The sequence below is a fragment of the Pyxicephalus adspersus genome, chromosome 8, assembly GCF_032062135.1.
Source record: "Pyxicephalus adspersus chromosome 8, UCB_Pads_2.0, whole genome shotgun sequence".
Taxonomy (NCBI): domain Eukaryota; kingdom Metazoa; phylum Chordata; class Amphibia; order Anura; family Pyxicephalidae; genus Pyxicephalus; species Pyxicephalus adspersus.
In genome coordinates, this window is record NC_092865.1 from 11,949,074 (window position 1) to 11,967,816 (window position 18,743).

Here is an 18,743-nt window from a genome sequence, read left to right on the forward strand (position 1 = left end):
AAACCAAAATAATAATAATAAAAAAAAATCACACTTTAATCCCGGAGATCAGTTTATTCGTCGGGAAGTTTCTTCCATTGGGTCCTCCGTTGTCACTGCGCATGCATGAGATCGGCAATTTTTTTTCCTTTTGATGAAAGGGTGCTGCACTTAAAAGAAAAAAAATGTTTACTTTAACTTACAGGGTTGTCTACTCTTTTATGTAAAGTAAAAGATCTGAGATTGGGTATGCTTTAAATACGGGTTGCAAATGACAGACAGTGATATGGGGAGGCGAGGACCCTGCCATAAACATTAATATTTTTTTAAGGCACGTTTTGGGTGGTAAATAAGAATGGGTGAAAAGCACGGTTGGCTCAGCGGCCAGCACTTTTGCTTTTACAGCACTGGGTCCCAGGTTCAAATCTCAGCCAAGACTATCTGCAAGGAGTTTGTATGTTTCTCCATGGGTTTCCTCTGGGTACTTTGGATTCCTTCCACATCCCCAAAACTTGCAGTTAGGTTAACTGGATTCCATCAAAAATTGGCCTTGGACTGTGATAATGACATAACTATGGTAGAGATATTAGATTGTGAGCCCCTTGGAGAGACAGTAATATGACTATGGACTTCTGGATAATAATAAGTAACTTGGGGCACCAAGGCATGTGTTGATGGTCAACACAACCTACTAGTTGTAATGAAGTAATATTTTGGTTGTGTGCCTTATGGCTCCTCTGATGAAAATCCAGTCCTTGGTGACTACCAAGGTTTATCTAGGAGAAGTCCTTGTGTCCAGGACTAGTTTTGAGCCTTTTACATTGGCAGGGTTAGGTACTTTACCATAGGATCTCTACCCTGCTGGCTCTGCCAGCATTGTTTTAGGTTGGCCATAGAATGGTAGAATCTCCATTGCTTCTTCTTTTTCCACTGTAATCCTGATTCAGCTAATGCAGCCATTATTAAAGGAAGAGGGGGGTGCAGCTATGAAAGCTGTAACAAGCAGAGAATTGAATGAACTGAACGTTAGTGCCCAGAGATCATGTTCAAATATTAATGCAGTGATCCTAATCTTTTTAACATGGGGGGAACCCTTGAAATAACTTTCAGATTTTTAGGGAACCCCGGCTATAATTATTATATCCACAGCTCACAGTATATTAGTGTGGTAATCAGTGGAAAAAGTCTCCCTCACAGATTGTGGGAAAACTTTAGGGTACCAATGTGTAAGTTATACATTTAACTATAGCATACTTTTAGAAGAACAGTTAATGGTTTGCAGACCTGCAAAAGAAACTGTCAATGGGATGACCCTGAAAACTGACCAGGGGATGGCCTTAAAGGCTGATAAGAGGTCCTTGTGGTTAGAACCAGCTCAAATAAAAATTTAAGATGGTGAACGTAATTTTTGTGCCAAAAATGTTTTATCCTACCCATTAACTGTGAACATATATGCTTATATGGATTTATGAGTATACAATTAGATAACAGCTTAATCCTTCATATACAGGAGTGATTCTGTATTTCTTGATGTATTTCTTTGTTTTAGTTGGAATCTCTGTGTTTTAACTGCTAAGCATTTGATTTTTCTTTGCTACAATAGATATTTTTATTTAGGATCCACTGTCTCATCTCACCCCCTAAAAGAACCAGAGAATAGCCAAAAATATTAATTAGTGTCAGTTCAAATTGCTCATGGCTTATGGAACTCTAGCAACCTTGGGAGGAACCCTGGTGTCCCTGATTGTAAAACACTGATCTAATGGGTGTGTTCAAACTTATGCATTCGCTTTACTTCACATAAAACCAAACAATAAATATCCACAAACTGCATGTATGTGCCCAGAAGAACTATTAATCCCACCGATTACATTTACCTATCCAATAAATCAATCCAGCCCTCACCACATATCCATATACAATGCTGAAACCAAGCGCCTTATTTATGGCAGGGAGTACACTAGATTTCAATGAAACTCAAGTTTGTATGCACAGTACGTCCTCAGGGGGTGTCTAGCTAGGAGCTTTCTCTTGTTTTAAACTTCTAACAAAATGCAAATTAAATGAATGGAGGTGGTGCACAACAGGCAATGGCTGGAGACACCAAAGAGCGGGAAAAGCCATGCTGATGGGAAAAACGTATTACACTTCCTGTGCTATACGTCGAACGACACAAACCTTGCATGCACCATTTAAACCATTTAAATATGGGGATTATAAATATATTATACATTATATAAATATATTATACTCCAGACACATAACACAAGTTATGTTTTCCTTCTTTAAACTTGTATTAGGCTCATCTAAATCATAGATTTAGTTTAGAGGATCGAATTGTACTATGGGCTTTTATTACAATATAATAGGGAGTTTTCTTTTTTTACGACTACACCCCTGTACAGGGCATTAGTGCATGTATGCGCATGTAAAGCCCTGAGTTGCTAAATGAGTTATGATAGACACTGACAATTGTGTTAGTAAAGAAATAAAGACCACTCAGGCCAGGTATATAGGAAATTGGCCAACTACAATGACATATTAATTAATTGATACCAAACACACTCTCCTGAAAAATCCTAGCTGCTTGGCCCTTGTGCTAATTCATTGGCATTAAATGTGTGTTTCAATGGCATCCTTTTTTACCTCCCGAGAATGAGGGAATGTCAAATCCTCTGTTTTATAAATAGAGTCCTTGGAGTCACTGCCATGAAATAAATATTCATCTAAGGGAAGGTTCAGATATGCATCTAAAGCAGAGGGGTCCCGTGTGGCTCCTGGCAGCTGGAACTTTGCTGGCTGTTTATGCCTCAGTTCTGGTTTTTAAGGAACCAGCATTTGCAGATAACACAAGAGACAGCAGTGAGCGCTACTGAACCACTTACTGCCATGCTTATATAGTTTATACTGAGCTGTTGCAGGTAGATGCACATGTAGCATCCCCCCAGAGGCAGTGTTTCTTTGAGCAAGTCGTAACTTCACCGCAATCATATTGTCAGCCTGAACATTGCCTAAGGCTGCATACACACCTGGAGTTTGCATTACTGGAAACATTTTTTTGTGTTTTCAGCGACAGTGACAGATAAATGAATGAGTGCTGTACACACAACACCCATTCTGTTCTAAGGAGAGGGTAGGAGGCAGAACGAGCTAGCAGCACCTCTCTGTGCTCTACTCCCTTGACTTTTATAGCGGTCGTTCCTCATCGGTCATTCATGGATTCATGTATGACGTCAGGTGACCGCTGTACACATGTCAAATTGTTGTCAGAGAGGAGCATGACCATTCGTATCCAGCACTACTATTCATATCGGGCCAGAATCCTCTGACGTGTGTACATAGCCTTTGGGTTTACAATTATGTCATTATCACAAGAGAATGTTTTCAATTTATGACTGATAGCGGATTATCTTCAAGGCAAACAAAGAGAGCTTTCATTGTGCATGGGGCCTCCAACATCCGTGAGACAAATCTAACCAAAGATTGTGGTGGATCCTGGAAATAAACAACTGACTCAATGACTAGCATCAGCTAGCCAAACATCTGCTCATATATAGTAAAGAAAAAATAGTCAAACAGCGAAATGGAACTCATTTAGAATCTGAAAAATAAATATTTTATATATACATGAATTATACGGTAACTATAATTATAATTTGGATTAGGGTAGGGAATGCTATAACCCCTGGTATTTTATTTTTATTTTACTTTCCACACTATTCCAGTTTTGTGGCTTCTCGAAAGATTGAATTGATGTTGGTGATCAGAAAGTTTGAGACAGGGAAAAACCCAAAAGGGGGTGCAGAAAGCAATCGAACTTGGAAAACTTCTAACCTTTTACTAATCAATCTAAATCTAAAAAAAAAAAATACTTTGGTAATTCTATAACAGTCCTTGCAATTGTTGTTTAAATGATCTGCAGTCCCTATAGTACCAGAGTCATGTCACTGGGGGGTGAAGATGCTCCCTTGTAGAAGTTACCCAGTCACCTTTTGTTTTTGATTTAATCAATGAATAACACAATGTAAATGAGATGGAATAATACATCCTATGACATGGCTGAAGGTAGCAATGTATTGACTGAAGGTGTCTACCTTCTATTGTTATTTAATAAGGAAACCAGACTAAACAATGCTGTTTATAGGATAAACAAACCATTCTTGTTTGCTGACATGTTCATATGGTAATATCTTCTATTTATGATAAAAAAAGGGACTGAAAGGTAAATGTAAAACCATTTACATTGAATGTTTGCTGTAGTATTGCAATTTAGTAACATTGGTGAATGTTACCTGGTTAGGTATGACATCTGCTTAAAAATGAAAAAGATTACCTAGGAGAATACGCCAATAATATATATATATATATATATATATATATATATATATTACACCACAGATTAGAATTTCAGCAAAAATCTAGTCTTGATACATGTGTCTTACCATTGTCATCATGGAAGTCCAGTGATCTGCTATGTTGGAGTGTATGCTAATAAACGCTATTGTTATACAAATGTATCGCAATTGCAACACAGTGGGCTGCCTCACACTTGTCCATTGAACAGAATAGAACAGGCTGCTTGGCGGGAAACCGACTAGCCTGTGTTTTATAGCCATCCTACCAAAACTATCACCATTTGGGTACAGTTGTTGCAAGTGTATACCAAGCATTAGATCAGTGTAAGGCTGCTACACACGTGCAACAATTATCGTTGCAAACGAACGGAAAAACGGCCGATCGTCCGATAATTGTTAACAAAAAAAGTGCACAACTACGCCGCTGAACGAGGATTGTCGCGGGTTCCTACAGAGGTTGCTAGGGGTTCCTTGAGACATAAGCAATTTGGGCCTCTCAGATCACTTTAAGTGACACCTATAATCTTTTTGGCTATCTGTAAGGGTGACATTCTTCCCAATGGCCACAACGCTAATCTATTGTGAACTGTGAATATTATATTTATAGAAGGGGTTCTAAGATCTAAAAATTATATCAAAGGTTTCCCCATGTTAAAAAGGTCAAGAAAGGCTGCATTAGATGGACATGTAGTTTTAAATGGCCGACGCAGCTAACACATTTTTTACCTGGTGCAGCAACAGTTTTTTTTTTCCAATTACTTTGGAGAATAAAGGCTTCACCCAACCAGCACTTCATAGGCTTGTTCTCTAAAGAAAGCATACATTCATAAAAACACACAAATCTTTTCCCATATCAGTGTTAATTCCCTTTATGTATCAAGCAGACAGACAATAAAAGGAGATAGGAGGAGTAGCTTTATGATGACACAAAGGCTACAGATAACAATATGTAATTTGGCACATTCCAACCCCCCTGTGAAAACGAAGTAAACAAAGTTAGGTATACAAATGAATATTTACAAGTACTGAAAAAATGTAATATGCCTAAAAATGTCCAAAGGTCCCTGGTTCCTCTACATATGCACATATGTGAAAATATACACACCTAGGTAGCATGTACATGAGTATTTGGCAACCACACAACCCAGATTGGATATTTCTGTGTACACTGTTACTGTTATCTTTAAATTGAGATGTGCTATTTTTTCAGTTTTAAGGCCTGACATATTTGATATTTTTCGACTACCTCATCTTTTATTAATATTATTATTAGAATAAGAGTCAATCTGGCCGAATAATAGAATAATAATAACAATATTTATATAGTGCCAACATAATCTTCTTTTATAGTTTCCAAAAAAAATGATTTTATTGTGTCGGATTGCCTTAAAATTTAACTAAAAATCTATCTGCTTAGGGAAAATTTTTTTGAGAGAAATTGAAAATAATTTTCATGCAAAATATGTGCTCTTTAAAGCACAACTGAACATTAAACAGTCTGCCTTTTATTTCCCTAAAAATTAAAAAAAATGGAAGCAGGCAGGTTCTTTGTTGCAGATGGAGCAGGCAAAGTCCCTGCCTGCAGTAAAGTAAATTCTGCCTATTCACAATTTTCAGGACATTGCCCTATCCTTGCCACCATCTTCACCTAGTCTTCTTCCAGGTTTAGGTTCCTGCATGTGCGCAGGAGTTAAGTTATTCCCAGACAGAGTGTGCTAGATACTTGTGTACTGAGCTGTGCATGAGCAGCTCATGTGTGTTTCAGAAAAAAACGGGCAGGTAAGTTTGTCACCTGTCTCTTCTGTAATAAAGAACCTGCCTGCTCACAGTTTTTTATTTTTAGGGCAGGTTCAAACCAGCTTCAGGGTTCAATGATCCCGCACGGATCTGGTCATGTAACCATAAACCTGGCCATATGGTGACATAATCTCATTAAAAAACTGTGAAAGCTCAAAAAAGCCAGCTTTCCCTATACAAGGAACCTTTTAATTGCCTTGCATGGATAAATGAAAAGCGTAATTTAATCCTCCCCTCCCCCAAGAGACAATACTTACCTTTCTTTCACCATTCTAACTTTCTGTTTAGCCACTGGGAATGTGAATAACTTCTGGGTATATGTCAGCATGTGATTCCATCCCATCGCACCTGGTAGCGTTGGTGCATGATGGCAGGTCTAGCACTTGGTGGCAAGAAAGGAGTCCATAGCCTAGTTCAAGCTCCAATGAGTCAATCTGGCGCTTACATATGTCTTTCATTATGTGAACAGTCTTCAGTATTTCATTCAGTCTTTACTGCTAGCTGAATTGCCAGCCCAGGTGTGGTTAGTAAGGCAGCCAGGTGTAATGGTAACCCAGATGAGGAACAAATAACAGCCAGGTGCATTTGTAGCCCTGATTTGGCTGGAAAGGCAGCTAGGTGTATTGGTAGCCTAGCTGAGGAACAAAGGGCACCCAGGTGCATTGCTAGCCCAAATGTGGTTAGAAAGGCAGCCAGGTGTATTGGTAGCCAAGATGAGGAACAAAGAGCAGCTAGGTGCATTGGTAGGCCAGATGAAAAACAAAAAGCAGCCAGGTGTATTGGTAGCCCAGATGAGAAACAAAGAGCAGCCAGATGCATTGGTCACCCAGTTTAGGAACAAAGGGCAGTCAGGTGTATTGGTAGTCCTGATGTGTTTAGAAAGGCAGGCAGGTGCATTGGTAGCCCAGATGAGGTACAAAAGGCCGCCAGGTGCATTGCTAGTCCAGATGGGGTTAGAAAGACAGCCAGATGTATTGGTAGGTCAGATAAAAAAGGTGCATTAGTAGCTACGATGTGATTAGAAAGGCATCCAGGTGCATTGGTAAGCCATATGAGGACATGCATTGGTAGGCCAAATTAAAAACAAAGCAGCCAGGTGCACTGGTAACCCACATGTGGTTAGAAGGGCAGCCAGCTGCATTGCTAGCCCTGATGAGGATCAAAGAGCAGCCAGGTGCATTGGTAGCCCTGATGTAGCTAATAAGGCAACTAGGTGCATTGCTAGCCAAAGCATGATTAGAAAGGCAGCCAGGTGCTTCTGCACCCCTTTAATAGGTGGGTCACCAGATGTCTTCCCACCATCACCCTGGGAACGAGTAGAGGAAGTAATGAGCAGTAAAATCATTCCTTTTACTGTCACCAGCTCAACTTCCTGTTTAAATAAAAGCTAAAAAAAGGAGCCATTGCAAACTTTTATTAGCAGTTTAAAGCTTGCCTTAAAACACTGGAAAACGTCTATACTGCTTTTTCCCGCGTATTACTGTTCAAGTGCTTATAAGCATTCAAAAATGCCGAAAAAGGTGGGAAAACACCCCACTTCAATGGAAGCGTTTACCCGCGTTTTCCAGTGTTAACCCCGCGGTTTAATTTTTTAAACATTGCAAGCAGCGGTATAGATAACGCTCAGAAACGTGCCTCAAGGAAACGTCCTGGTGTAGATTATCCCATTGGAATGCATGGGGATTTCAAACATTGTCATTTCAAACTGAATTTCAAACATTGTCAAGCCTCAGGTTAAACCCTGGGGAAAACGTCCGTGTAGACTAAGCCTAGGCTGAGTTTTTTCTAACACAGGTCTGAACATAGCCTAAGGCCGGGCCTACACAAACTATTTCTATCAACACATATAAACGTGTCTACCTCATTCATATGCTTTTTACAAGCGTTTTAAAGCTTGGTAGTTGGTAGATTTGCAAATAATTTTAACCCATGGGCACTGATTTCTGTAAGTACCCATATAGGCCCAATGCCTTCATTCTCCCAGTGGCTTGGGTATCCTATGTGATGTATGCCAGTACCCAGATAAATTCTTTAATTTCAGTGGAATGTATTTAGCAACATTTGATGGAAATATTTCGGCCTTTTCTTTCCCACCACACTACCACCATGTGGCCCCTCTTGCTGCAGAAGTACGTCAGCTGTTGAGTACAATCTACATGTGCTAGTAGCAGTGGCCTTGCATTGACATTCGCAATGACAATTATTTTTATTTTTTGTTTTACGAGTTTTTAGGTTTCAGGCTACTAGTGAAAGTTTTGCTTCCCTGCATTACACCTTTTACATGGGCAAGGCGACCATTGCTAAAGTGGTCCACAAATTCTGGAAGGTCATTTGGGCGGTATTCAAGGATCAAGTCATGCCTACGCCCACGAGGCAGTAGGGGTGAAACATCAGCCTGAAATTCCTCACCAATTACAACTTTCAAAACTCCATTGGAGCACTGGATGGTAAGCAAATGCCACCACAAAACGGCTCCAAATATTTTAACTTTAAAAAATTCTTTAGTCCCTATAACTATCATGGACAGTGAATATAACTTTGTGGCAATGGATGTGGGTTCCTATGGGAGTTCCGGTGACTCCACTATTGTCAGGAGATCAGTTATGGGTGAACGGTTTCTCGATGGTCAGATGGACATACCCCCACCCAACCCATTGTAGATGGTAGTGAGGCAATGCCCTTTGTATTGGTGGCAGACGAGGCTTTACCTCTGGCCCAAACCTTCTAAAGCCAAGAGAGGTCCTAACCAGACAGGAAAGGACTTTATTACTGGTCGGGCACACATTGCAGCCTGGATTTGGCATTCTGACAAATAAATGGAAAATTTTTATATTATTTGCCCTGTTTTTACAATTTTGTTGGTTAATTTATTAATGTGCTTGTCAATGTTCAAACCCAGAATAAAGTTTTATAATTTGGAACATGCTTTTTTTGTGTTAATGTTTAAATATGACAAATATTTAGACCTGTAAGGTTTCCTCATTGGCCAAAAATCTGCAACCAACCAGGATATCTATAATCCTGGATGGTGATTGGTTGATTTTGGCTTCGTTTTCTTTATGTACATTTTGTCCACAATTACTCCAACGTGGAGGCTGATTCATAGCCAAAATGGAATAAATTTTAGAAGAGAAATTACAAAGTATAAAAACAGTCAATTCCACATAGGGCTCTATTTATAAAACAAAATCAGATATTCCCTGACTCATTCCCTGGTGGGAATCTTCCATGTTCATATGGACATGGACAGTAATTGATTTGCACCCACATGGGTGCAGAACACGTGTGAATGCTCCACTAGGGCCACTAGGAGTAGTGTCCCCACAGAGGGGGAACAAAGAGCATCCAGGTGCATTGTTAGCCCCGATGTGGCTAGAAAGGCAGCCAGGTGCATTGGTACCCTAGTTTAGGAAAAAAGGTAGCCAGGTGCATCTGTAGCCCTGATTTGGCTAGAAAAGCAACCAGGTGCACTGGTAGCCCAAATACGTTAGAAAGGCAGCCAGGTGCATTGGTAGCCTAGCTGAGGAACAAAGGGCAGCAAGGAGCATTGCTAGCCCAAATGTGGTTAGAAAGGCAGCCAGGTGTATTGGTAGCCCAGATGAGGAACTATTTATAAAACAGAGAATCAGATATTCCCTGACTCATTCATTAATGGGAAACTTCCATGTCCATGTCTCACCCTCATGGGTGCAGAACACGTGCAAATGCTCTACTAGGGCCACTGGGAGTAGTGTCCCCACACACCCTCACCCTTAATTAGCTGATTTCAGCCAATCAGCACCAAAGGTGATTGGGGACATTTGTCCTCTGGTGCCTGCGAATCCCATGCTGCCTGGAGTCCCTCGTGCTTATGTCAGTGTGCAGCAGTGGGAATCATCCTTACAAGGTCGGGTAATAATAATAATTATAATAAAAGGTAAGTATGTATACACAAATCACATACATATATTAAAAATAATTGTGACATTAAAGTGTGGTCCCATTATTTATAGGTATATTTAACCCTTTCTGGGAATGAGTAAGAGGTATTATGTAACTCTGTTCTCATTCCCCAGGGTGGGGTGAAATACATCATGGGGTCCCTTGGTAAAGGGGGCTTCCAGATCCCAAATAAGTCACCCAACCTGCAGACCCCCACAACAATGGCCATGCCACAATTGGGGGAAGGCTGATCTGGTTTAAACAAAATGGAAGAGGGCTGAACTTGTATCCTTCCCCTCTTTCCTTTATGTGAAAACCAGATTACAAGGGACATTTTATGGACCGGAGAGTGGTTTACACCCGCTTACTGCCCTATTTCCTATCCAGGAAGGTCTACAGCCAGAACTTTTTTTGGGGTGGCGATTTTTCAAAGAAAATTTTGGTTAGATTTAACAAAATACTGAGGGCTCAGAAACAATGGTATGCAGGCTGAATTCTCTGAGCACTGGTGCATTGGTAGGCCAGATGAGGACAAAAGAGCAGCCAGGTGCATTGGTAGCTCAGATGTTGCTAGAAAGGCAGCCAGCTGTTTTTAAAAAATAGGCAGAGCAGAAAATGTGTAGAGCTCATTATTTTTCTTCTTCAATGGGGTGGGTATCTGTTGCTGATTTGCAAGCTGAACACTCATTACCCCCTTATGTTTTTGGCGGTCTATACAACTTAATCACTTTGTACGTTCCTTACCTTCCTTATCACAATTTCAACGCCCCCTGTCATTACTAGAAACATATGCCGGTCCTCCGACCCTGCACGAGAAAAGGTTTTGAGTGCATACTATATACTACTGGCAGAAATACACCCTGCAAATCCACCGTTTATCGCTAGGTGGGAACTTCGAATAGAATTGTCATCAAAAATGACTAAAACAATTCTACATAATAGTCACAAAGCTTCAATTAGCAACAGATACCAAGAAACAAACTATAAAATCCTCACTTTTAGGACTTCAACAATTTTAGGTAAAATATTCCCACAGACATGTTATTCCCACAGATGCAAAATGCAAGAACCAGGCACTATGCTTCACATATTTTGGAGCTGTCCAGCCCTCCGCCATTTTGGTCAAAAGTATCGGAAAATATACGTAATTTACTGAGCATTGACATGGGGACCACCATGGTACAAGAAGAGATAAAACAAATCTCTACTGCATATTTTACTTAACGCAGCAAAAGCCTATATACCGGCTTTTAGGAAACAATCCACCCCTCCTCCCATACACCATTGGATAGGTCGGGTAAATTAAATAATGGAATAATGGAAGTCCTGATAGCCACACACAACCGCTCAGAGAAATTTAATCAAACCTGGTTTCAATACAAATACTCAGATGATTATGCCATTAAAGTGGAAGTAAACCCAAAACAAAAAAAAAATCAGACCTTCAATCTCGCAGATCACTCTATCCGTCAGGATGTTTCTTCCAACGTCGTCCCAGTATCTGTCTTTGGCGTGGTGCAGAGGGAGCGCCAGGTGTCACTATCTTCTCCGTTCTTCATCCGTGTTCTTCTTCTTATGTTACCCGATCTCGCACTGCGTGGGGCGAAATTGGGTTACGAAGATTGGGGAAAAACTTGCCGATCTCACTGTACATGCGTAAGATTTTTCCCTATTGATGAAAGGGCTCCTTCTGCACATGCTTGAGATGGCTAGGCGATCAAGAATTAAAGGGTTGCCTACCCTTTTATGTAAAGTAAAAATTTTGAGTTTTAGAACTCTTTAAGGGGACATGCCTCTTCCACATCACCTCCGGGTCACAATAATGATTTGTCAGAAGATGTAAAAGAAATATTGAGCAAGTAACAATACTACCACCTTCCCCTCCTCCCCTCTCTATGCCCACAACTCCTCTCCCCCAATGTTTCCCCTGCACTCCTAGTTACTATCTCCCCATTTGTTTTTTCTTTTTGTTCTTTCTTGTTAAAAATGAAAAAGCAATAACATAATCCTATAGATGGGGATACACTGTGCAATAATAAAATCAATGTTTATACAGTTTTTTTTTCAGTTTAGATTTTTTTAAATCTATGATATCACTTATCATGATGTTTGGTAACATTGCATTCTTTATTGTATTTTGTCTGCTTGCAACTAAAATTAAAAACCAAACAAAAAATAAAAGAAACACCGCCAGGTGCATTGGTAAGCCATATGAGGACCAGGGAGCAGCCAGGTGCATTGGTAGGCCAAACAAAAAACAAAGAGCAGCCAGGTGCATTGGTAACCCACATGTTGCTAGAAAGGCAGCCAGGTGCATTGGTAGGCCAAATGAAAAACAAAGAGCAGCCAGGTGCATTATTAGCTCAGATGCAGTTAAAAAGGCAGCCAGGTGCATTTGCACTCCTTTAATAAGTGGGTCACCAGATGTCTGCCCACCAACACCCTGGGAATGAGTACAAGAAGAAAGGCGCAGTATCACATTCCTTTTACCACCACTAGCAACTTCCTGTTTAAATAAAGCTAAAAAAGGAGTCTTTGGAAATGCCCAAAGACAGATCTGTTAAACCTTTGCAGACGCCTGTACAAGTGTCTGTATAACGCAGCGTTTTAGCCTGCAATCCTTCCCAGACGCAGAGCTCTGCACAGCAGGCAGGTGGATGCAGTAAAGGCCGGGTTTTTCTAACGCAGGTCTGAACATGGCCTAAAGTTGGGCCGACACAGGCTATTTCTATCAACTTTTTTACAAGCATTTTAAAGCTTGCCTAAAAACACTGGGAATCTTGTTAACACTGGTTTTTAAAATAAATTTTGGTTAATAAAATACTAAGGGTTTAGAAACAAAAACACTTTATTACTTTTATTAAACAAATTTGGAAAATGCAAACAATAACAAAAGAATAATATTTTAAACAACATGTAAATAACAACACTAACATGTTATTACCTTAAGGCTGGGTCTACATGGACATTTTTTAAAAACGCATGTAATCGTTCCTATTGCGTTTATATGCACTTTTATTAGAGTTTTAAGGCTTGCCCTTAAAATGCTGGAAAATGCCTATGCCGCGGTTTCCCATGTTTTAACTAATCTGCATATTTGCTCAAAAACGTTTAAATTTTTTAAATGTTGCAAGCAACTTTTAAGATAAATGTTATAAACGTGCCTCAAGGAAACGTCCTGGTGTAGAATAACCCATTGTAATGCATGGTGAAACAGTCTGTGTAGACTAAGCCTTAAGGGGGAAAATATAAAAAAAAAATATTTAAAACAACCCTAAGCCTAATAAATATTTGGGTTTGCAGGTGCTGTGGTGTTCGAATTGCCGTCCTCCAGAGCAGCCTGGGACAAATCACTTAGGCAAGGAACTTTTGGTTGGTGCTGGGCTGTATTTGAATTTTGGGGTTGAGAAGCAGTTTGTGGGGGAGGGTACATAGATGAAGAGGGAATGGGGGAATGAATTGGGTTAAGGGTGCCACAGCTGGAAGGGCTCCTTGAGCTTGGAGATGTGGGAACATGGTGCTGTTGGGAATTTTGGTGCTGAAGAACTGGGTGCTGTTGATTTTGGAGGGGTTGGAATGTGGATGGTCCACTTTGAAGTGGATGCATAGGGCTGGGATTGGGAAATGGGGGATGTTGTGGGTAAGGCTGGGGTTGAGGGTAGTTTTCATACCCTTGCGATCCAGCTGCTGTCTTACACGTTTCTGCACTCCGGACCATCGCCTTTTGAATTGCTAACATTATATCCATTTTACACTGGAAAAGGCAATCTCTGTGCACGGACTTAAGGTCCCCATAAATCGAATGGCAAAACCCAGAAATGTCATCATGTAGGTTTAGTTTAGGAAGAGGGAGAGGGAGAGGAGGAGGACGCTGCTGCGCTATCATTTGCTGCTGGATAGTTGACACCATTTGGAATATTCTACAATACAGTTTGAGATTGCCTAGTGTTTTCTTTTTGGATTTTCTTTTCTGAGCAGCTGAAGGGGGACGTGGAACAGGCTTATTGATTGGTGGTCCTGGCAATGTTTGAAGGGCCAGATCCTGCTCTCCACTTTCACTTTCAGAAGATGACTCTTCTGCCGCTTCAACACTTCTAGAAGTTCTATGGGGGAAAAAGAGCAATTAGTTTGACAAATTAATGACCGAACATACATAAGGCTAAGTCTACATAGACTGTTTCCCCAGTGTTTAACCTGAGGCTTTTAAAGCCCATGTCTGAAGTCCCCATGCATTCCAATGGGCTAATCTACACCAGGACGTTTCCTTCATGCACGTTTTGGAGCTTTAAACATTACCTTCAGGCACATTTTTGAGCTGTATCTTAAACATTGCTTGCAACGTTTAAAAAATTAAAGCGCAGGGTAAACGCGGGAAAATGCTTGAAAACGCTCCCACTGAACTCAATTGAGGCTTTTACAAGTGTTTTTAAGCTTTTTATGAAAGCTTCCATTGAAAAAAATGGGGGCTTTTATAAGGGTTTTTAGCAGGACTTTGGAATCTGAAAGCCCCCTTTAAAAGGAGACTCCCAGATCTCCCAGTACAGGGGAACATAAAACCCCTCACTCATTCCCTGAAAGGGTTAAAATATGTGAAAAAAATAGGATAAGGGTTTAGTGTTAAAGTATTTTATTAAATGTGTGTGCTTTGTGTAACTAAACGTTTTTTTACATGTTATCCCAATGACAGGATGATTCCCAGGGCTGCAATCATGATATGAGCACAGCCATGGGCCTCCTCCTGGGCACTAGGGGTTAAATGAGGACAAGGCTCCCTATTCACTTCTAGTGCTCTGTGATTGGCTGAGGTTTTCCGTTTCTCAGCCATTCAGCACTGTACTTGAATGAGGAGACTTGTGCTCATTCATCTCTAGTGCTCTGTGATTGGCTGAGAAATAGGAAACCCTGATGACAGCTCAAGCATCATCAGGTTTTCCCTTTCCTCAGCCAATCAGGGAGCAGAGCAATCAGTGGAGCTCTGCTATGCTGACAGCTCTGCTCCCCTGATTGGTCCCGCAGCCCTAGAGGAGCTGTAGTATGTGTTACAGATACAGAACATGTCACAGCTCCTCTAGGGCTGGGGGAACAATCAGGGGAGGGGAGCTGTCAGCACAGCAGAGCACCGCTGATTGCTCTGCTCCCTGATTGGCTGAGGAAAGAGAAATCCTGAGGATGCTTGAGCTGTCATCAGGGTTTCCTATTTCTCAGCCAATCACAGAGCACTGGAGGTAAATGGAGAGTCTTGTCCTCATTTAACCCCTAGTGCCCGGGGATCCCTCCCTGTCAGGAGGAGTCCCAGGGCTGTGCTGATGTCATGATTGCAGCTGTGGGAATCATTCTGTCATTGGGATAACATGTAAAAAAAAAAAAAAAAAAAGTTTAGTTACACAAACACACACATTTAATAAAATAATTTACCATTAAAGCCTTGTCCAATTTTTTTTACACATATTTTAATCCTTTCAGGAAATGAGTAAGGGGTTTTATGTACCCTCGTATTCATTCCCTGAAAGAGTTAAAAGTAAAACTTTTATAGATGCGGTAAAACATGTCATAGGCGTTTATAAAAGGTTTTTAGCGTTTTAAAGTCAAGCTATAAAACGCTTGTAAAAGTGCATAAAAACGTATATAAAGGTGGTAGGAAAGAAAGGTGGTATTGTGGCGCACATACATGGATACATTGCAAGTTGTCATTTCCACAAATAAAAACATTTTGCAAACAAGATCATGAGATGAATACTTACAGCTGCATCTCCCTATTTTTTTGCTTTATCTTTCTCAGATCCTCAATAAACTGGTCACGCAGGGACTTCCACCGAGTTTTAGTTTCTTTAACTGAAAAAAAAAGAAGGGGATAAATCATGCTATATGAATGTAACAGTACACATACAAACTTACAGTATACACAAATTCAAACCCTGCAAAGTGAAGCTGCAGACAGTGACTACATAGAAATCATAATGACACCATGTGGAGCTGCAAACAATAGAACCAAAAGCAAACACGATGCTAGACATATTTCACAGGTGCCATGCATTCATTGTAACAGAATAACACATGCAATGGATCATGCATGGCACAGGAAAGAGAGCCACAAGACATCTAACATTGAGTCAAGTAATACATACCAAAATCTTCCTGCTCCTCTAAGGTCCTAGTATCATATGCATGGTCCAATATTGTGCACACTTCATGCCATGCTTGTTCCTTTTTGTGTGTATCTGCATAGTCCCCATCTGTGTGATCATACAAACAGGGCCGCTCCTTCACTGCCTGGATGAGTTTCTCTGTGTCTGAATATTTCCTGGCCATGGTGGTGTACTCACAAGAAGCAGGAAGGATAGAAATGAGAACACAGGGATTATGGGAGCTTCTTGTAATGGAACTGCCCACAAACCTGCACACAAACCCTCCAATTGTTTGTTTTAAAGACAGGCTTAGTCTACACGGACGTTTTCCCCAGCGTTAAACCTGAGCGTTTAAAAACCCATGTTTGAAATTCCCATGCATTCCAATGGGCTAATCTAACACTTCTTGCAACATTTAAAATTTTAACTGCTTGTAAACTCACGTAAACAATTCCATTGAAATCAAAGAAGATTTAGGCTAGGTCTACATGGAGTTTTTAAAAACACATCCAAACATTCCTATTTATATGCTTTTAAACACTTTTATTAGCGTTTTAAAGCTTGCCACGTGTTTAGAACGCGTTTACGTTTTAAGTGCTTAAAAACACAGGAAAACGTCCCATTGAAGTCAATGGTTTTCTTGCGTTTGTGGGCGTTTTTCAGCTTTAACCCAGCATTTTTATTGTTTTTAACGTTGTAAGTAACGTTTAAGATAAAGCTCAAGGAAACGTCCTGGTGTAGATTAGCCCATTGGAATGCATGGGGATTTTAACCATGGGCTTTAAAAGCCTGAGGTTAAATGCTGGAGAAAACGTCCGTTTAGACGTCCGCTAGGTACACTTCCACATCCAATAATTAAAAAAACAAAAACCAATGATTACAACCGATCAACGATTATGTACAATTATATTGGAATGATTGTATTGTGCACAATTCTGTACATGGTGTAATGATACAATCGTTCAAATATAATCCACCAATAGTGTACACACGTTAGATTCGATCATTTTAACGATGCAGGAAGTGACATGTAAAGGAGAAAGTGCATTGCAGAAACATGCACGATCACCGAATGACCGTACACACGATAGATTGTCGGCCAATCAGATCCGCCGTGACGGTCGTTCAATCCTCGTTCCTCGGCGTTGTTGGTCAGCTTTTTGTGAGCGATTTTCGGCTGATCGGTCGTTCGTCGTTTGTTTCCAACCATAATTATTGGAAGTGTGTACGCAGCTTGAGCCTTAGCATGCGTTTACAAGAGTTTATAAGCTTTTAAAAACTGCCTCCATTGAAAACAAATGGATGAGTTTACAGGTTTTTATAAAAGTTTTAAATGCCTGCTTTAAAAGCCTAGAAACTCTTACAAACTCAATAAAAGCAATATGGGCTTTTATAGGCGTTTTTAGGCTTGCTTTTAAACGCTTGTATAAAAACTCACATAAACTAGGTCTATACGGACTGTTTCCCCAGCGTTTAACCTGAGGCTTTAGAGCTGGGTCTACACAGACAGTTTTAAAAATGCATGTAGACATTCCTACCGCGTTTATATGTGTTTTTATGCACTTTTTAAAGCTTGCCTTTAAACTGCTGGAAAACTTCTATTACGTGTTTTCCAGCTTTGTTACCTGAAAAATGCCAAAAAACCGTGGAAAAACGCCCTCATTGAAATCAATTAACACGCTTACCTATGTTTTCCTGTGTTAACCCCACCTCTTTGGGCCAGCGCCAGGCGCTGCCATCTCCTTTTTTCTTTTTCCTAAGCCACCCAACGCAGGTGCGAGATCGAGTGATGTAGTTTGGGAAAAAAACTTGTCGATCGCACGCATGTGCAATACTTTTTCCTTCTGGTGAAAGGGCTCCTTCCGCGTATCAAGAATAAAGTGGGCAGTGCTGCACCCTTTTTTTTAAAAAAAAAAAAGAATGTTGCAGTTGAAACAAACAGAATTTTTGCCTTACATTAACCACCTGAGCGATAAGCCCGACATTGGTACAGGCTTCAAAAAGTTACCATTATCGATAAACCCAAACTTTTCTCACTGTATGAAAATACAGTGAGAAAAGTTCGGGTTTATCGATCACTTACCTGGTCCCGCTGCAATCATCCATCGTCGTGTTCCAGCGTCATCCTCCAGCGTCGGGTGTCCTCTCCGGGAAGAGGAAGCCGGCCAGCTTCTTCTCCCTCCATGCGTGTACATCGGCGCGTACGATGACGTCGGCGCGTGTGCGGGAAATTCAAACTGAAAGTCATTCAAACACATTTTGTATTGGATTGAATACAAACTCCTGTATCCAATCCAATACAAAATAATTCAAAATAAATACAAAGTATGTAATTTGTAAATTCAAACTCTCATTTTGTATTGGATTGGATACAGGAGTTCGTATTCAATCCAATACATAATGAGAGTTTGAATTTTGTTCTCATTTTGTATTGGATTGAATACAAAGTCCTGTATCCAATCCAGTACAAAATAATAGAAAATATATTTGTGTGGTTTTGTCTATAGGTATGTGACGGACACTAGGGAGGTGTTTTAGAAAAATATATTATACAGTATACCGAATT

General features: G+C 40.4%; 1 protein-coding gene across 1 annotated transcript; it reads right to left on the minus strand.

The window, feature by feature from the left end:
* Positions 1–12,882: 12,882 nt before the first annotated feature.
* On the minus strand, positions 12,883–16,614 carry LOC140336183 (uncharacterized). The gene is made up of 3 exons (XM_072419195.1): positions 16,178–16,614; positions 15,794–15,884; positions 12,883–14,155 (listed from the first exon to the last, which is right to left on the minus strand). The coding sequence occupies exons 1-3, from the start codon at positions 16,359–16,361 to the stop codon at positions 13,333–13,335; spliced, it is 1,098 nt and encodes a 365-aa protein (XP_072275296.1). The 5' UTR covers positions 16,362–16,614; the 3' UTR covers positions 12,883–13,332.
* Between the last annotated feature and the right edge of the window lie 2,129 nt (positions 16,615–18,743).

Excerpts from the sequence above, each read along its gene's own strand:
- LOC140336183 (XM_072419195.1), bottom strand. The coding sequence starts at position 16,361 with ATGGCCAGGAAATATTCAGACACAGAGAAACTCATCCAGGCAGTGAAG. Across the intron at positions 15,885-16,177 it reads AGAGGAGCAGGAAGATTTTG|TTAAAGAAACTAAAACTCGG; the intron begins GTATGTATTACT and ends TTTTTTTTTCAG. Across the intron at positions 14,156-15,793 it reads AAAAATAGGGAGATGCAGCT|AACTTCTAGAAGTGTTGAAG; the intron begins GTAAGTATTCAT and ends TTTCCCCCATAG.